We start from the raw sequence: 20,075 nt of genomic DNA, 5'->3' as shown, positions 1-20,075 counted from the left end.
TTGCTTTTATTTAGAAACTAGGATATTGTGGATCTGTGAAATTATTACGACACTCTATTAATATTAAATATAAAAAAAACAATCATAGTTTTAGTAGTACTTTTCATAGTTCTACAGTTCCTTATAAAAATAAATAAAAGTTCCGTAATTTTTTTTTTTTTTTTTTTTTTTTTTTAATAAAAATTACGAAACTTTTATTTATTTTTATAAGGAACTGTAGAACTATGAAGAGTACTATTGGAACTGTAATTGTTTTTTTTTTATATTAATAGAATGTCGTGTTAACTTCACAGATCCGGATATTGTTCTATAATTATTATCCACCAAATTATTTTTTTTTAAATATATAAATGTAATATAGTTATATTAAAATAAGAAATAGAAAATTTGCACGAAATTAATGTAATTAACTTACCAATGATGTAAATGTATGCACGTTAACACAAAGTATATTGCCACCGTATTGAAGTACAGAAAAACTTGAGGAACTTACTCGAACGAGTGTGCAGTTGATAATAAACTAACTGTTTCACTCATCTTCGCGTAACTTTCCCCCACCCCCAGAAATTGTCTCGTGAATATTATTTTATGAGAAAAGAACATCTGTTAAATTTCTGTCGACATTAAATCGATCGCTTAGTCGGCGATGCTCTCAATAAAATAATGTTATATTACATTATCGCGATCTTACAAGAATGTTTCGTATATTATTTTGCAGTTAAAAAAATTGCAGTTGAACTGAATTACGGAATTTACGTTAAAATACATAATGCTAAAAAATTGTATACTAAAAAAAACTTGGAAGATATCTAACCGAGGAAAAGGTGGGAATGAATCATTCTTCGTTGACTTCATTTCCAACAAACGCGTCTTAGTGCTAGCAGAGAAATGATCAGTATAGATAATCATTTGAATCTTAATCGAATATTGTTGTTAACAATTGGCTTGTGGCCTTATCAAAAGTCAAAACTTGCTAAACTTCAATCAATATGCTGTTATAGTATTCTAGCAACTATTATTATATTTCAGGTATGGTATAATATTTTAATTATATTGTCTATTATATACATTGTGCGATACACTCTAGTTTTATAAAGTTATTTTAACTTGAAAAAATTTGTAATTTATTTGGAATTAATATTTTTTTAATCAAAAGAACGATTAATTTATAAACAATTAATCATCATAGTACACTATTTTGATCAACAAATAAGTTAATTCAAGTGAATAATAAGGTTTTATTGTTTTTATAATTTAGATGGATATAATGTGTGTGCATGTGTGTGTAATTATTTATAATATAATATATAATAATCAAATAAACTTATATTATTATCGTATAAAGTATTTATTACTTTTATATATAAAATAGTACTTAAATTTATACAAATGAATTAATATGCCACAGTGAAAAAAAGTTTTTTAATCTAAGTTTATCGGAAAATTATTACTTATAGCTGACAACATTCGTGACTTCAAAATGTACTGTTGATCTTGTTATTCAAGTTCTTTCTCCCACGCTTGCTATAATTGGTGTAGCAATAATGTATAACTCATTTAATATTAACAGTGAAACAGTAAGTTTATTATCAACTGCACATTCGTTCGAGTAAGCATTCCTAAAATAAAATTGCTTATTAGTTTTTTGAAACATTACTAAGACAAGTGGCTTAATTAAAATAACAGGTAAAATATTTAATGGATCAATTACGACGTATCTGTGATGATTTAAAAGACAACAACGAAATTGCCATTGTAGAACGATGTGGTGATCTTACAAAACGTTATACAGTCGCACTCACAAGTAGGATAATGTCATTTAATTCAAATTACACTTTGCATTTAAATTGATTTTAAAAAATTCATTATTGAAGTCTTTTGAGTTTATTTAAAACCGTCTTATTTAAATTTATTAGAAGTTTATTATTCTATTATTAAGATATTCGTTATTTCTTACATTGTTTAGTGCTTGTTGTATGTAGCCTGTTATTTTTAATTGGCGTCCAATTATGGCCAAGCTTTTATGACATTATTTCGTCCGTAAAAGAGTCTCAACCACGTCGTTTGAATATTAAGACTGAGTATTTTGTCGATCAAGAAAGATATTTCTACTTATTGCTATTGCATATAAATGTAGCTCTCACTATAACATTGGTTATAATGGTAGCCATAGGAACACTGTTTCTTGCGTATATACAATATGTTTGCGCAATGCTTCAAATTGCTAGGTAAAATAATAAACATAAAAACTGAAAAAATATAATTTTAAAAAATTTTATTTTTTTATGTAAGAGTAAAAATATTCATCTTACAATAATAATATGCTAAAATGTGTATAAGTATACAAATTAAATTATTTACAGTTATCGTATCGAGCATGCAATGCAGATTTATACAGTACAAGGTATCATTTTATTGAGCGAGAATATGATTTATAAGAGAATAATTTGTGCTATAGATATTCATCGTAAAGCTATGATGTTGGTATTTATCCCGCAAAACCTATATAATATGCGTAGTAATATTATATAGATTTTACTTGTTTTTAAAGGTTTTCAGATTGTCTAATATCTAGATTTGAAATGTCATTTATGATTTTAATAGCATTTACAGTGATTACTATGAGCCTTAATATTTTTCGGGTAAGTTTTGTTTTCTTTTGTTTTTGAATACATATTTAATCAAATTATATGTTATATGATATCTCTTAGTGTTAATTTGTGTTAATAAAACTTGCTGAGAGGCAAAATTTGTACTAAGCATCGATAAAATTATTTGTCATTATAATTTAATTTGATTGAAATAAAAGACAGCGAGAGACGTGCGATAACAATTTCAACTTACAATTTTTTTTTATTTTTCTAAAAACGTGTGCTTTGGCATATGTTAAATTATTGTTAGATAAAAAGTTCTGCATTACATACTATTCTGAATTACAAATTATTTAAATAAGTTTTTAAAAACTAATCTAGACATCAAAACTTTTGTGCTAGGTTCTTCAAATTGTGTCATTCAGATATACTAAGGATCTTTCGCTATCATTTTTATTAGTAATATGTTGTTTCATAATTCTGTTCCTAAGTAACTTAACTGGACAAAAAGTTATAGATTACAATAATCATATATTTATGACTGCGTAAGAAATATTTTGCAATTTATCAAGCTATAAATAATAATATTGCTTTACAAAGTTTATTAACAAAATATAATCAAATTTTCGTATTTTTATTCTAAATCGCTTTGTCTAATTTCTCTAATATTCTAAAGTAATCAATTACATGCTTAGACAAATTTATAAAAAGTAACAAAAAAATGTAAAAATTAAATTTAAAAAAATATGAAAGTTTGACTAAATTCATATTGTTTACAAAATATATGTGTACTGTGAAAATTACATACATACCCTTATTTTTTTTAATTGATATTATATTACATATAGATATAGAATTCGGTGGTATATAACTCCTATACGTATACAAAAACTGATATTGTTTCTGTTACAAAGAGGCAATAAAACTTTTGGGATAAATGTCGGTGGATTGTTCATGGCATCTGTAGAGTGTTTTACTACGGTATAAAATATTTTATAGTTCATAATATATTACTACATTAATATAATATATTTCAATATGTTATAATATTTTAAAAAGAGAAAACATACCTCTTTTGTTACAGCTACTTAATGCATCCATATCTTACGTTACCGTCATGTATTCTATAGGAATATGAAAAACGTTTTAATTGAGACTTATTGGCATAGAACTAATAAAATATGGTATGAGATTTTTTTTATTAAATAGAATGTGACATGACAAACGTATGTACAAATTAGAGTTATGTCATTTTAACAGCATTGATCATAATTTCTGATTATGTCATGATATATTAATTATATTTTACTTTAAAATAACTAACATAAGTTAAAAAACAATTATTTTACAAAAACGAAGAGCTATTTCTTTTGCAGTATAGACTTTATTAAATGAGATGAGACTCATGTAGATTTCATGAAAGGAGATGTAGTTGTATACTTAGTCCGATCATTATGTATTAAATATGTATTTTATATACATATAAAATATAAGTGAGCAAAAAGATATTTCTCTATAAAGTTACTAGATTTGATAAGGCTTTCTCTCAAAATAATTAACAATTTCGTATAAGTATAAATAAATGAATTTAAAACTATATACTAAATAATCCGAAAATATTTAAAAAATTTCTTTATATAACTACCTTCTGCTAACAAATTATTTTTTATAAAATATGTAAATAAAATTTAGTTTACAAAACTAAATATAAAAGATTAGCACTAACTTGCATTGGACGTAACTTACAAATATAACAATATGCATTATACGGAGTATAAGTTTATATTAAAATGCGATTCCGCCCTCGTGTGGTCTTTACCCCAGAACTTCTGTCGTGAATATTATTTTATGGGAAAAGAACATCTGTGTCAAATTTCTGTCGACATTAAATCGATCGCTTAATCGGCGAGTATAGTCATAACAAAATAACAAACAATTGTCGCTGTCTTGCAAGAACCTTTTGTATTATGTTATTTTGTAATTATTCAGCATTGTGGAACTTAAGTTAAATTACATAATAACACTAAAAAATAGTATCCTAAAAAAAAAGAGAATTTGTAATATGTTTGACCGAACAATAGGTGAGAATGAGCATTTCTTCGTCAACTTTGTCTCTGTCAAACGCGTTTTAGCATCTCCAGAGAGATGATCAATATATACGATTATTTCAGTCTCAATCGAATATTGTTGCTGGCAATTGGATTGTGGCCTTATGAAAAATCAAAATTTGCTCAATTCTATTCAATATGCTGTTTTAGTATTCTGATAACTTGTATTATATTTCAGGTATGTTATAATCTTTTAATTATATTATTATATATATTGTGTAGTACATTCCAGTCTTATCAAGTCATTTTGTTAACTTTTAATGAATTTGGAGTCGATATTTTTTTAACTAAAAAACCAACTAATCTATAAGCAATTGATCATAATGTTGAATTATTTTGTTCAACAATAAGTTAATACATACGCACATGAGTTGTATGTGTGCGTGTAATTATTTTATACTATTATTATTAAATAAAAGTTATGCTATAACTGTATAAAATATTTATCATATCACTATATTTTTATATATACAATGACTTTTATATTTTATGGAATAGTAATTATGAACTGGAGTTTATAAATTAATATGTTGAATCATAGAATAAGAAGAGAAATCTTTTTAATATAATTTTGTTGGAAAATTATTATTTACAGTTCTCAACATTTGTGACTTCAAAATGTACTGTAGATCTTGTTATTCAAATTCTTTCTCCCGCATCTGCTTTTACTGGCGTAGTAATAATGTATAACTCGTTTTATATTAACAATGAAACAGTAAGTTTGTTATCTATTGCATATTCGTTTGAATAAGCATTCTTGAGATAAATAACATTGCTCATCAATTTTTTTTTTAAACTTTTTTTAAACTGAAACAAGTGGCATAAGCTTATTAAAATAACAGTTAAAAAGTGTAATGGAGCAGTTACAACATATTTATGGTAATTTAAGAAACAACAATGAAATCGCCATTGTAGAACGATACGGAAATTATGCAAAACGTTACACAGCCGCACTCACAAGTAAGATAATGTATTTAATTCATATTCCATTTTGAATTTAAATTGATTAAAGGGTTTCTTTTGCTGATACCATTTAAGTTATACAGGGTGTCTGGCAATAATCGCCCCACCGGTCATATACAGGTAGAGGAGGTCAAATCGAGTAGAAAAGTCCTTTACCATTTTTTGATTTTTGTAATAAGTACTAAGTAATTAACGAAAAAAGATTGGTGAATCCGTGCAAGTAAAGCGCGCGCAGCGAGAAGGACATCCCACTGCTATGCGATCACTAGGCGCGCGATGAAGCGTTGGGAGGAGCGCTCTACAAATGACAATGGCAACATACGAGCGGCGCGTAACGCTAGATCCTTGTGTCCTAGTGATCGCGTAGCAGTGGGACGTCCTTCTCACCGCGCGCGCTTTACTCGCGCGGATTCGCCGATCTTTTTTCGTTAATTACTCAGTACTTATTATGAAAATTAAAAAATGGTAAAGGACTTTTCTACTCGATTTGACCTCCTCTACCTGTATATGACCGGTGGGGCGATTATTGCCAGACACCCTGTATAAACTTTGAATTTTAAACTCATTAAAAATATATATTTACTATTTTATTAGTAAAATATTAATTGCTTATAATGTTGTTTAGTGTTGGCAATCATATTTGTCACATCGTTTGTAATAGGTGTCCAATTATGGTTTAATTTTCGTGATGTTATTATATCTACAAAAGAATCTCAACCACGTCATTTAATACTTAGAATTGAATACTTTGTGAATGAAGAGAAATATTTTTACTTACTGCAATTGCATATGAATGCAGCTATCTGCATAATAACAATTACACTAGTATCAACAAAGACAATGTTCATTGTGTATTCTCAACTTTTTTGCGCAATGTTTCGAATTGCTAGGTAAAACAGTAAACATAACAACCGAAAAAATGTAGTTAAAAAAAATTTTATTTTATCATGTAAAATGAGTGAAAGTATCCTGACTATAACAAAATGTTAAAAAATTTTTACATAATTATTTTCTTATCTTTGATTTAAAAACAAAAATTTCAATAACATAGGGAATCAAGTATATAATAAAAGTAATTATTATATTATAATAATATAAAATAAATAACTTTTATTTTGTTTAATAATTTTTATCTCTATTTCTTTATGTTCTGTGCTCATATTCTTAAAATTTATCTCTTTGCTTCTGCAATATTCCAAATTTTGTAACTTCATTGATAGTTATTTACATTATACATTGGTAAAATCATCAAAATTAAAACTGCTCAAATAAAAAATTATTATTTAACTTGCAATATTTTTGTAATTATTTATTTTTATGCAGTTATAACAATTAAATTATTTACAGTTACCGTATCGAGCAGGCAATACAGATTTATACAGTTCGAGGTATCATTCAGCTGAACGAAAATATGATTTATAAGAGAATAGTTTGTGCTGTAGATATTCATCGCAAAGCTATAATGTTGGTATTTATGTTATAAACATATATATATATATATATATATATATATACAGGGTGTCCCAAAGTTCGCGGCCTAACCGTCGTGTACAGATAGAGCGGGTCAAACTGAATAAGTAAGTCCTTTACCACTTTGCGAAATTTTCAGTAATTAATTAGAAAATAATTAATAAAGATCCGCCAATCCGCGCAAGTATTCCCCGAGCGTCGAGCGCGCGGCGAGTAGTCACGCGCCGCTCGTGTGTAGTGTGCATAGCTAGCCAAGAAAGCGTCCCTTCCACCGCTCTGCCTCGCTTTGTATTATGCTATGCTGGGTGGGTCCTACTCGCCGCGCGCTCGGCGCTCGGGGAATACTTGCGCAGATTGGCGGATCTTTATTAATTATTTTCTAATTAATTATTGAAAATTTCGCAAAGTGGTAAAGGACTTACTTATTTAGTGTGACCCGCTCTATCTGTACACGACGGTTGGGCCGCGAACTTTGGGACACCTTGTATACAGGGTGTTTTATAATGTCCGTGCCAACGCTCGTGTACGGATAGAGTGCGGTAAACTGAATAGAAAAGTCCTTTACCGTTTTGCAATTTTCGCAATAGTAATTGAGATATTAATTAAAAGAGATTGACGAATAATCGCGCGTTGATCGCGGCTAGATCGTAGGCTGTATGCTCTAGGCGTGACAGCAATGAGAATCGCATGGCAACGAAAAATAACAACGCATATCACTTTTGCTCTCACTACGTGTTATTTTTCGTTGCCATGCGATCCTCGTTGTTGTCACGTTTAGAGTGTACAGCCCACAATCTAGCTACGCGCAACGCGCGATTATTCGTCAATCCCTTTTAATTAATATCTCAATTACTATTGCGAAAATTGCAAAACGATAAAGGAGTTTTCTATTTAGTTTACCGCACTCTATTCGCATACGAGCGTTGGCACGGACATTATGAAACACCCTGTATATATAAAATAGTAACATATGTTTATTTATTTTTAAAGGATTTCAGAACATCTAGTATCTAGATTTGAAAGGACATTCCTACTTTTGATAATATGCGGAGTGGTTTCCTTGAGTCTAAACATTTATTGTGTAAGTTTTGTTTCCTTTTGTTTGTAAATATGTGTTTAATTAAATTTTATGATATTTCTTCATGTTATTTTATATTAAAAATTTTATTGAAAGAAAAATTCATATTAAGTTGACAAAATAATCTTTTATTATAATATAAAGTAATTAAGATGAGATCTATGATAACAATATAAACTTATAACGTTATTTGTTTTTTTTGTAAAAATATTTATGTTGGCACGTATTAGGTTATAGCTAATAAGTTTTGAATAAAATACTATTTCAAATTATAAATTCTTTAAACTGATTTTTATAAACTAATCCAAACATTAAATCTCTTGTGTTAGACTTTTCAGAATATGTCATGGAAATATGCTATAGATTTTGCATTCTCTTTGATATTAGCATGTAGTACTATTTTGTACATGTTTTTAGCCAATCTTATTGGACAACAAATTATTGATCACAATAATCATGTATTTATGTGTAAGCAATATTTTGCAATTTATCAAATTACAATATTTAGTAATACTGCTTTCAGAAGTTTATTAATACAAATTATTTAGTATTTTTTCTTCTCATTTTTTCTGGATTTTTTCTTGCTTTGTTGCTATTATTTCATATTTATGTAATTAACAATATTAAAACAAAAAAGTTAAGAAGACAAAATATATCACATACATAAAATTAAAATAATGGATTACATTGCTCAAAAAAAGCATGATTGCTACGGCTAAAGTCATTGTATAATATTTTTTTAACTTTTTTTCTTAATTTAACGTAGTCACATAATAAAAGAACGATAATATAAGGACTTAATTAACTTATGAAAATAATATAAGGACAGTGCAAGGAAAAAAGTGAAAGAAAAGAGAAAATTCGAAGAAAAAGTATTTAAAAAGTTGCTATCGTAAGAATTTCCTTTGGAAGGAAAGGATTTACTTTGAAATATACGAAACGCGAGATGCACACTTTATGTCATATAAATTATAATTTCAGCAGTAGATATATGGGTGGATTTTTGCATGGCCCCTGTGAGCTAGGGCTATGAAATTGCATAGTTGGACTGATTAGGAGTTGAGGAGTTTAGTGTGCGTAGTTTCAACTTCGGCAATTGCACAGAAAAAAAGTTAAGAGTCGAAAAAAGCCGAATTTATTAACTAAAATGAACTATATATATGTATACTGATTTTTTTGCCATTTAGAAATGCTACAGGGGATGTTGTTCTGTAGTATAATTATAGACTTTGTTGCGCATCGAAAGCTCCAGGCGATGGAGTTAGACCTTGCTTTGTGCGAAAAATTGCAAACCCACAATTAGCGGGGGTTTGTTTTAAATTTTCACGCGTAGGCGGGGGAGGGGCTTTTGCACATCCACTCCAAAAAACCCTAATTAATTTACGGTTAAGTTAATCTAACCGAAGGTCAGGTTAGGTTAAGTTAGGGTTTATTGGGGTGGGGGTGCAGGGGCGGAGCCCTTCCCCCGCCCACGCATTCTCTTTACTACACATAAATAAATGAATCTGCTAAGAGTATGCTAAGAGTAGAGCTCTATTAAATGTACAAGGTCTCAGAAAATTATGTTCCACTCAGTAAACTTTTTTTGTTAATAACTTTTTTTCTGCGCGATTGCCGAAGTTGAAATTACGCGCACTAAACCCCTCATCTCCTAATCTATTTATCTACGCAATTTCATAGCTTTAGCTCACAGCGGTCATTCGGAACCTCCAGCCAAATGTGATTATCAAAATTCGGTCCTTAGCAGTTGTTTAAGTAATAAATATTGAAAAATAAATAGATATTTTATTCTATTTATTTATCAATCTATTAACAAATAAAAAGATAGAATAAAAAAATATTAGTATTTGCATAATGTACATATAATAAATAAATTTACTCACCGTTTATTGTATCCTAACTAAGTACGCCATGCGCTGTACCTATGAAAATTAAATATATATATATTTTAGTTATTATAGAAAATATATTGGTTATTATAATACATAACTGTGTATGTAATAAATTGTGTGAATAATTATTAAAATATTTTTATAAATATTTAATATTTTAATAAATATGTTTAAGTATCTTGATAAATATTTGATAAAAACAAATTTTCTAATTGTATATATGTATGTCCTCACAGGATTTCATACGATATAATCTAATATATTTTTTAATAAATAATAAATAAATAATTGTATTTACCAGCTAGGGTATTGATGTTTCTTTCATCCGCAACAGCTTCATCAATGAATATCAGAAAATCACATTTACAGTTATACACACTACCAGACAAAAATTAACAAAAATAATTGTACTTTATACATATCGGGAGATGCGGTCGTGTTTCGCGCGAAATTTATACGTAACGCAATGAAGGACCGCGCATTTTTATGCAAGTTTTTTATTTACGCGAAAATCACGTCTACACATCGCAAATTTGTCAATGCACGGTACACAAAACACAAATACATTCATGCCGTCGTCTAAATAGTTGATGATACCTCGTTAATTGCGAATACTAGCAATCAATAATATCTTCCAGTAATTGCTCGTGTTTAATCATTCATGATAAATATTCATATTTATATACACTTTTAACTTCGATAGAACACATTGTTTACCGCAGAATGTTCGCGTTTCCTTTGAATCGACGTACGAAATGGACGTACGGAAAGAACGATCGCAAAATAGCACGCGTGACGTAACTTCGATGTATTAAACCGAAGTGACGTCACGCGATTTTTAATATCTCGATATTTTCCATGTTTTTAACATCACGAATGCGCATTCCAGCCATATATAATTGTGAGATTGAACGAACTTACCTAGTGAAGTTTGATCTAGATTATGCCCCTTGTCTCGTCCGGATGGATATATAAAACTATGTAGTCGTGCCCCTGCACGCGCCCAGACAACAGAGTTCAAAAAACCGCGCTAAATAAAACAAAAATTGGCTATGCGCGCGGTTCGTCTTTTCCTCACTGCTTGCGCTGCGCGCGCCCTCCACTTCATTCGTTCAAATAAAGGGAAGGCAAATCACTAACTCCAGGGAGGGAATGGCTAAAAATGGCCCGGGAGGGAGGCTCCATCCGGACGAGACAAGGGGCATAATCTAGATCGAACTTCACTAGATAAGTTCGTTCAATCTCACAATTATGCCCCAATGTCTCGTCCGGATGGATATATAAAACTATGTAGATGTTCAAATCTAAGTGATTTGCCCAGAAGAGGACCTGGGGAGAAGACATAACTTTGAGAAATGTAGACTGACAAAATGAAAGATATCCAAAGCCATGAACTTATAATGGATTATAAAGATTACATTAGAGAGATTATACGCATAGAATCGAGGCTATATAAAGTATCTTACTAAATAAAAAGAGAATGTAAATATACAAGTATATGGAATTGATAAGATTAATATTAAGAGAGTGTATATATATATATATATATATATATATATTTATATGTATATGTAAGTCGAAAAGGCCAAAGAAACGTAACGAATGGTAGTAGGCCTGAGAAAAAAGCTGTTATTGTGAAAGAACCGTATTGCTAAAATCCTCGGGATTGACAATCGGTCTGTTGTAAAAATTGGCGAAGACTCGTGACTCTCCAGTCCAACCTGCGGCCCGCTTGATAATGTCAAGGGTGACACCTTTATCCGCTGCACGCGACGTCGCAGCGTGTCTAGTACTATGTGCCGAAAACACGGCGGTGTTGACGCCACATTCCTCTAGTATCTGTTTAATCCAGTGGGTGATAGTTTGGGAGGATACCGCCTTAAACGGTTTGCGATAAGAGATGAAAAGCGAGTCACACGATGGTGAACGTAATCCTCTAGTTCTGTCAATGTAGTGTTCCATCAGCAGAACTATGCAGAGATTGTCATGATCCTGAAAACGTGCAAAGCAGAGAAGTGGTTAGTAACGTCCCGGCGCTGAAGTTTTAATACGGTCGGGAATACGAATAATTAGCTTCTCCTTGAGGGAGACTTGAGAAAGTCTTATTGAGGCGAAGGTTTGAGCTCGATGGCCCGAGCCTAAGGCGAGGAGAAGAGCCAGTTTCTTGGTGATAATCTCCAATGAGAGAGATTCGTATGGGTAGATCAAGGCAAGTTTCAATAGTACTGGTGCCGGGTCCCAAACGTAGTCATACCGCGGACGAGGCGGCTTGAGCACCGCAACGCCCTTGCAGAATCTTCTAACCATAGGATGGTTACCGATCTCATTGTTGGAAATCAACGAGACTGCTGATCTCATAGTATTCAAACTGGAAAAGGAGGAGATGTGAGGCAGCTCGTGAGCCAAAAACTCCAGCATTTGCGACACCGACGGAGAAAAGAGAGGCGTTTGGTGGCGTTGGCAGAAATTCCACCAGATCCGCAGAGGGTAGGAGTATTGTTTAATTGTTGCTTCAGATAAGGAGGCTAGTAAAGCTGGAATTGCCCCCGGTGGTACTAAACGTTCCTTAAAGGCCTCCCGGATAATTTCCCGACCCCCAGGGAAAGCGTTCTCCACGATGGATGTTGGGTCCTGAAAGGAGAAGAGAGCAGAGAATGACTAGGTGACAAAATTAGAGGTTCCGCTAGTAATAAGCGGCGGAATAACGGAAACCAAGCTTGTGAGGGCCACCACGGTACTATTACAGTACCCGTTGCTTCATCCTCCACTATCTTTCTTAAGACTCGTGGCAGAAGAATAAAAGGTGGAAAAGCATAAAAGGAGAAGTCTCTCCATGAGAGAGTAAAGGCGTCTACGGCGATCGAACCTGGATCCGGGAACCAGGATACGTAAGAATCGCACTTATTGTTGATTAAGGATGCAAATAGATCCACATTAAAAGGCCCGAAAGTCTTGAGCACCTCCTGAAAAGCTCCCTCAGAGAGAGACCACTCTGTATCAGGATCCGCAATTCGAGATTCCGTATCAGATAGAATTTTCAATGGAAGCTATATAGGAGGCAAAAATAAATATATTCCGGTCCTCACACCATTGCCAAATTTCCCTGGCGATAGCTGAAAGGTGGGGGAATTGGATAGAACCAAATTTGTTAATGTAGGCTAGGGCCGTTGTGTTATCAACGCGGAGTAAAATGTCGCAGTCGCGAAGGTCGGCCGCGAAACATCGCAGGCTGTGAAAAGCCGCTCCAAGGCGTTTATGTGCAGGACTTGATCCGACTCGGACCACCATCCATGTGTGCGTAAGTCTCCACAAGCTGCTCCCCAACCGTTTAAAGAGGCATCGGAGAAGATTTCCCTAACAAAATTGTTCGAGCGAATTTTGTTGGATTGATTTGAGTCAGAAAATATATTGATCCACCAAGAAAAATCTATCTGAAGTTCGGGGGGAATATCCATAAATGTGGAATAATCCGCGTTATTTCTGCGAAGCGCTAAAAATTTTTCTCTTTCAAACGCTCTAGTGTAAAGAAGTCCGTACTGGACTGCTGGACAAACGGAGATGAGTGATCCGATAAAGCTAGCCATTTCTCGAATGCGACATCTAGATTTTTGTGCCAAATGTATTGTTAAATGTAATAAATTCTATCGACGAGTGTCAGGAATTGACAAAGATTGCTTAATGGAATTGAAGATAAAACCTAGATATTTACATCTAGGTGATGGATCTAAATGAGATTTTGAAAAGTTTATTACGAAGCCCAAGGACTGTAGAAGATTCACAGATGCAAGTATATTAGCTCTGCACTCATCTGCGGAGGATCCCAAGAGGAGGAAGTCATCGAGGTACACAACCGATTGGTAGCCCTGATTACGAAGAAAAGTGACCACCGGTTGAAGGATCTTCGTGAAAATATATGGGGCCGTGGAGAGTCCGAACGGCAGTGCTGAAAATTCATACGTCACGTTACGCCACTGAAAACGTAAAAACCTTCGATGATTCTCGTATATTGGGACTAAAAGATAAGCGTCCTCGAGGTCAAGGGTAGCCATGTGAAAACCTGGGAGCATGAGACGAATGACTGTTCGCCAATTCTCTAATTTGAAATGAGGAGGTACAATATATTTGTTTAAATCCCGTAGATTCAAAATAAAGCGTTTTCCGCCTGACGATTTATCGATAAGAAAAAATGGTGATAAGAATTGAAACACGTGAGGTTCTACTGGGGCAACGGCTCCCTTGCTTCGTAAACGTTCTATCTCTCTGTCGCAAAGTGTCGCATCCGCTGGAGAAAATTTTGGCTCGGCGAGGGAGGACCTCGCAGGGGGCGGCAAGATAAAGGGAATACGGTAACCTTGTATCGCTTCCCGCACCAAACAATCTGTAGTAAGATCTGCCCATTGAGTGTAAAATTTTCTCAAACGACCCGCTGACTTTACCTCGTTTAGGGGCGGCGACCAGCCCGAGATCGAGACTGGGCTCGATAGGAGCGGCTCTTGGGAAGGCGATCTCCTGTCCGGCGAGCCGCATATGAGCGAGCAGGAGTCCTCTGGTTTCCCGATTGGCATGCTTTTGAATTGTAAGGCTGCTTTCGCTGTTGTGAATACTGGCGAACGGGTTGTAATGATTTCTTTCCCATCTGAGGTAGAGATTTTGATACCTCGCGCCCTGTTTTCTCGCAAGCCTGAGCGGCTTTGAGCGTCTCAGCGAAATTCTGCCCGAAAAGGAAATCGTCGATGATTGCTGAGTCGGCTGCATTTTTTCCAATAATATTTAAGGAGGGTTTGGTAAAGGCCTTCCTCGCTAATGAAAGTCGATACTGGTGGTCAGCGAGCAAATGAATTCCCTCCGAAAAGAACGTCAGAGCTGATCGTAAGGCACTGTTGAGACCCTCCGCTATCTCAGGTTGTAGCAGGATGGATACTCCTGAACCAAAAGCATTAAGGCAAGCACTGACTTGTGTTTGTGCCAGGAACTGATATTCGTCTCGCTTGACAGCGGATGGGGTCAGTACAGCGGTCAATTCCTTGTTAAGCCTTGGTGGAATCAAGTTCGCTAGCGCCTCTTTTACCTCGTATTTTGATAAAAGATGGGCGCGAATATCCTGACTCAGACCTGTGCGGGAGTCGGACTGGATCGAATTCAGAACCGTTTGGTTCCAGGTAGAGGGTATCGTTGGTGCGTTAACCTCACCGAATAGTTCTTTGGCCAGGGTCTGCGCCTCAGAGTCGATAGTCAAGAGGGGGGGTTCTGCGCTCTCAACGGTAGGAGGAGCGATGAAGGACCCGCTGTGGGCGGACGGGACGTCCTCATCTCTGACCTCCGCCACCACTAAAAAAGAAAAAATAGAGCAAAAGGTAACCGTCGGTTACGTCCTCTCTTTGCCAGGAATAGAGAATCGTCTGGGTCAACAAGAGGACATACCTGGTACAACGCCCCGGTCATTTATTATGACCGTCGGTCCTTTAATGCTCTGAGGTGAGGTCAGAGAGTCGACCAAGACTGAGGCCGAATCCTCCTCTACCTGCGTGGCGTCGCGCAAAGGCGATCTAACCTCCTTGGTTCGACGAAAATTTAGGTTATGATTACCGTCTCTACTGGAAACGAGCGCTCGAATATGATCGAGCATCTCGTAGAGCCCGTCTCTCGACCTCGATCTTCCGATGGATGTGTCCCTCGAGGATCTTGAATCCGCCGAAGAGTGAGCCTGACGCCGTCGATATCTTGATCCATGGGCCGGCGAGTGAACGCGCGATCGGGAACGCGAGAATTCGTGAATATCTCGCCCTCGATCGTACGAATCCCGGGATCTTTTCTCGCGTGAATGTCGCGAATATTTCTTTTTTGCCTTATGTTTTGGCATAGCGAAGAAGAAGTCAAAAAAAATACTTGAAAAAGGAAGGTGAAGAAAAAAGTACACGTTGTCTGGGTGAACGAACAGAACACAATGGAGTGGAGGGCGCGCGCAGCGCAAGCAGTGAGGAAAAGACGAACCGCGCGCATAGCCAATTTTTGTTTTATTTAGCGCGGTTTTTTGAACTCTATTGTCTGGGCGCGTGCAGGGGCACGACTACATAGTTTTATATATCCATCCGGACGAGACATTGGGGCATAATTATTATTTGCAATTATTATTTCTTAAATTATCTAAAAATATTTATTAAACATTTATTAAAAATTTTAAATATTTATTTACACATTTTATTGCACTTTATTGCTCTGCCTTAAACAAAATATAATGGTAATATATAATATGGTAGCATATACATAATATAAAATGCAACTCTCTGTAATAATTAACATGTGTTTAACGAAAAAATAATAATTAAAATATATATTAATCCCTCCATAGTTGATGAATATACTTTTTGTTAAATGTAATACAATAACTGGTAAATAAATTTATTTGTTATAAAAATTACACAAAACACTGGTTTCAATTGCATATTTTGTGAATTTTTTCTGTACAGTACATTTGACTGATTCACATTTATTAATATTAAAATGTATTACTAATATTTTCTGTTACACTCACTTTTTTATTCTAATGTAATCATATACTTAACAAAATGTGAAAAATAATGTTAATAAATAATGTTAATAAAATAAGAAAAAATATTCTTAAAAATCAGTCAAAATTATGAAAGTTTGACTGTAAAAATTAATATCGTATACAAAATAAATATGTGCTATGAAAATTACATCTACTCCTATTTTTCTCAGTTTGTTGATATATTATATTGTCATACAGATATAAAATTCAGTGGTATCTAACTCCTATACGTATACAAAAAATGATATTGTTCCTGCTGCAAAGAGGCAACAAAGTTTTTGGACTAAGTATTGGTGGATTGTTTATGGGATCTATGGAATATTTTGCCACGGTATAAGATATTTTATATATTTAATTATATTTTAATATATTATAATTTTTTTAGAAAGACAAAACAACTTTTTATTTTTTGTTACAGCTTGTTAATGCATCCGTATCTTACTTTACCCTTCTATATTCTGTAGGATAAAAACCGTGTCAGTTGAGGTGTATTGGCATAAAATTAATAAATAATTAATAAATAATTAATAATATAATTAATTAATAAATAAAAATATGGTATAAAATATGGAATATTTATTTTATTAAATAAAACGTGACGTAATAGATGTATATACAAATTAGAGTTATGTCACTCTAATTTCAACTCAATGCTGCTACGTTAACAGCATTGATCATAATTTCTGACTATATCATTATTGCAGAATTTAATTATCAATTTGTTTTTTTTTGCAGTGTAGATTTTATTACATAAATGACTCACATGCAGATTTTGTCAAGAAAGATATAATTATATAGTCCGATTATATAGTCCATTATTATAACATATGAAATATATATTTTATATATATGGTATAAGTAAGTACAAAAAATATTTCAATAAAAAATTATTATAGATTTTATATTCAAAATAATTTACACCATGTTGCAAAGATATAAACACTGCTGTAAAATTATGTATTTTTATACCAAGCACTATTGTACATGTTCCCTTAGCAACAATATCCATATAGTACATATGTATATATAATATGCACGAAATATTTCACATTTTTGCGATTATAATTGATAAAAGTTATATAAAAATTGTTTATGTAACGCAGCTTAACACAGCTTTTTTAAGGTACATATATTATGTTTTGAGATTTCTCGGCATTCTTGTTCGTTCCTTGTCGTTCGTTTCTTTGTCGCTTGTCATTGCTTTCTAATAATTACAAATATTTCTATTCATCTTGCAATAGAAATATGCTAAAATGTGTATAAGTATAAAAATTGTGTTATTTGCAGTCATCTTATCAAGCATGCAATGCAGATTTATACAATACAAGGTATCATTCTGTTGAGCGAGAATATGATTTATAAGAGAATAATTTGTGCTATAGATATTCATCGTAAAGCTATGATGTTGGTATTTATCTCACAAAACCTATATAATATGCGTAGTAATATTATATAGGTTTTGCTTGTTTTTAAAGGTTTTCAGATTGCCTAATATCTAGATTTGAAATGTCATTCATGATTTTAATAGCATTTACAGTGATTACTATGAGTCTTAATATTTTTCGGGTAAGGTTTGTTTTTTTTTGTTTTACATATTTAATCAAGTTATAAGTTATATGATATCTCTTAGTGTTAATTTGTGTTAATAAAACTTGTTGAGAGGCAAAATTTGTACTAAGCATTGATAAAATTATTTATTATTATAATATAATTTAATTAAAATGAAAGACAGAGAGAGATGTGCGATAACAATTTCAACTTACAATTTTTTTTTATTCTTCTAAAACGTGTGCCTTGGCATATGTTAAATTATTGTTAGATAAAAAGTTCTGCATTACATACTATTCTGAATTACAAATTATTTAAATAAGTTTTTATAAACTAATCTAGACATCAAAAGTTTTGTGCTAGGTTCTTCAAATTGTGTCATTCAAACATACTAAGGATCTTTCGCTATCATTTTTATTAGTAATATGTTGTTTCATAATTCTGTTCCTAAGTAACTTAACTGGACAAAAAGTTATAGATTACAATAATCATATATTTATGACTGCGTAAGAAATATTTTGCAATTTATCAAGCAATAAATAATAATATTGCTTTACAAAGTTTATTAACAAAATATAATCAAGTTTTCGTATTTTTATTCTAAATTGCTTTGTTCAATTTCTCTAATATTCTAATGTAATTAATTACATGCGTAGACAAATTTATAAAAAGTAACAAGAAAATGTAAAAATTAAATTTAAAAAAATATGAAAGTTTGACTAAATTCATATTGTTTACAAAATATATGTGTACTGTGAAAATTACATACATACCCTTATTTTTTTTAATTGATATTATATTACATATAGATATAGAATTCGGTGGTATATAACTCCTATACGTATACAAAAACTGATATTGTTTCTGTTACAAAGAGGCAATAAAACTTTTGGGATAAATGTCGGTGGATTGTTCATGGCATCTGTAGAGTGTTTTACTACGGTATAAAATATTTTATAATTCATAATATATTAGTACATTAATATAATATATTTCAATGTGTTATAATATTTTAAAAAGAGAAAACATATCTCTTTTGTTACAGTTACTTAATGCATCCATATCTTACGTTACCGTCATGTATTCTATAGGAATATGAAAAACGTTTTAATTGAGACTTATTGGCATAGAACTAATAAAATATGGTATGAGATTTTTTTTATTAAATAGAATGTGACATGACAAACGTATGTACAAATTAGAGTTATGTCATTTTAACAGCATTGATCATAATTTCTGATTATGTCATGATATATTAATTATATTTTACTTTAAAATAACTAACATAAGTTAAAAAAAACAATTATTTTACATTGCCAAAAACGAAGAGCTATTTCTTTTGCAGTATAGACTTTATTAAATGGGATGAGACTCATGTAGATTTCATGAAAGGAGATGTAGTTGTGTATACTTAGTCCGATCATTATGTATTAAATATGTATTTTATATACATATAAAATATAAGTGAGCAAAAAGATATTTCTCTATAAAGTTATTAGATTTGATAAGGCTTTCTCTCAAAATAATTAACAACTTCGTATAAGTATAAATAAATGAATTTAAAAATATATGCTAAATATATAATCCGAAAATATTAAAAAAATTTCTTTATATAACTACCTTCTGCTAACAAATTATTTTTTACAAAATATGTAAATAAAATTTAGTTTACAAAACTAAATATAAAAGATTAGCACTAACTTGCATTAGACGTAACTTACAAATATAACAATATGCATTATACGGAGTATGAGTTTATACTAAAATGCGATTCCGCCCTCGTGTGGTCTTTACCCCAGAAATTCTGTCGTGAATATTATTTTATGGGAAAAGAACATCTGTGTCAAATTTCTGTCGACATTAAATCGATCGCTT

The 20,075-nt window shown here is 32.1% G+C and overlaps 2 protein-coding genes and 1 pseudogene across 3 annotated transcripts; 2 read left to right on the top strand and 1 right to left on the bottom strand.

The window, feature by feature from the left end:
* Positions 1-148: 148 nt before the first annotated feature.
* Positions 149-16,838, bottom strand: LOC136999245 (uncharacterized; annotated as a pseudogene).
* LOC136999444 (odorant receptor 43a-like) lies at positions 2,105-4,119 on the top strand. Of its 2 annotated transcripts, XM_067353568.1 has the most exons (7): positions 2,105-2,228; positions 2,364-2,480; positions 2,552-2,642; positions 2,994-3,136; positions 3,440-3,572; positions 3,676-3,775; positions 3,968-4,119. In XM_067353568.1, the coding sequence occupies exons 1-6, from the start codon at positions 2,161-2,163 to the stop codon at positions 3,727-3,729; spliced, it is 606 nt and encodes a 201-aa protein (XP_067209669.1). In that variant the 5' UTR covers positions 2,105-2,160; the 3' UTR covers positions 3,730-3,775; positions 3,968-4,119. The 2 variants fall into 2 exon arrangements, with proteins under 2 accessions (XP_067209669.1, XP_067209668.1); XM_067353567.1 differs by lacking the exon at positions 3,968-4,119 and having other exon boundaries at positions 3,676-3,808.
* Positions 4,494-19,142, top strand: LOC136999443 (uncharacterized). The gene is made up of 11 exons (XM_067353563.1): positions 4,494-4,877; positions 5,295-5,414; positions 5,542-5,659; positions 6,324-6,552; positions 7,010-7,126; positions 8,123-8,213; positions 8,540-8,678; positions 16,851-16,983; positions 17,071-17,510; positions 17,940-18,218; positions 19,010-19,142. The coding sequence occupies exons 1-8, from the start codon at positions 4,737-4,739 to the stop codon at positions 16,871-16,873; spliced, it is 978 nt and encodes a 325-aa protein (XP_067209664.1). The 5' UTR covers positions 4,494-4,736; the 3' UTR covers positions 16,874-16,983; positions 17,071-17,510; positions 17,940-18,218; positions 19,010-19,142.
* Positions 19,143-20,075: the final 933 nt, after the last annotated feature.

The sequence above is a fragment of the Linepithema humile genome, chromosome 4, assembly GCF_040581485.1.
Source record: "Linepithema humile isolate Giens D197 chromosome 4, Lhum_UNIL_v1.0, whole genome shotgun sequence".
NCBI classification, from domain to species: Eukaryota; Metazoa; Arthropoda; class Insecta; order Hymenoptera; family Formicidae; genus Linepithema; species Linepithema humile.
Note: the sequence above shows the minus strand (reverse complement) of the source record. Positions and strands in the feature narration are given on the sequence as shown.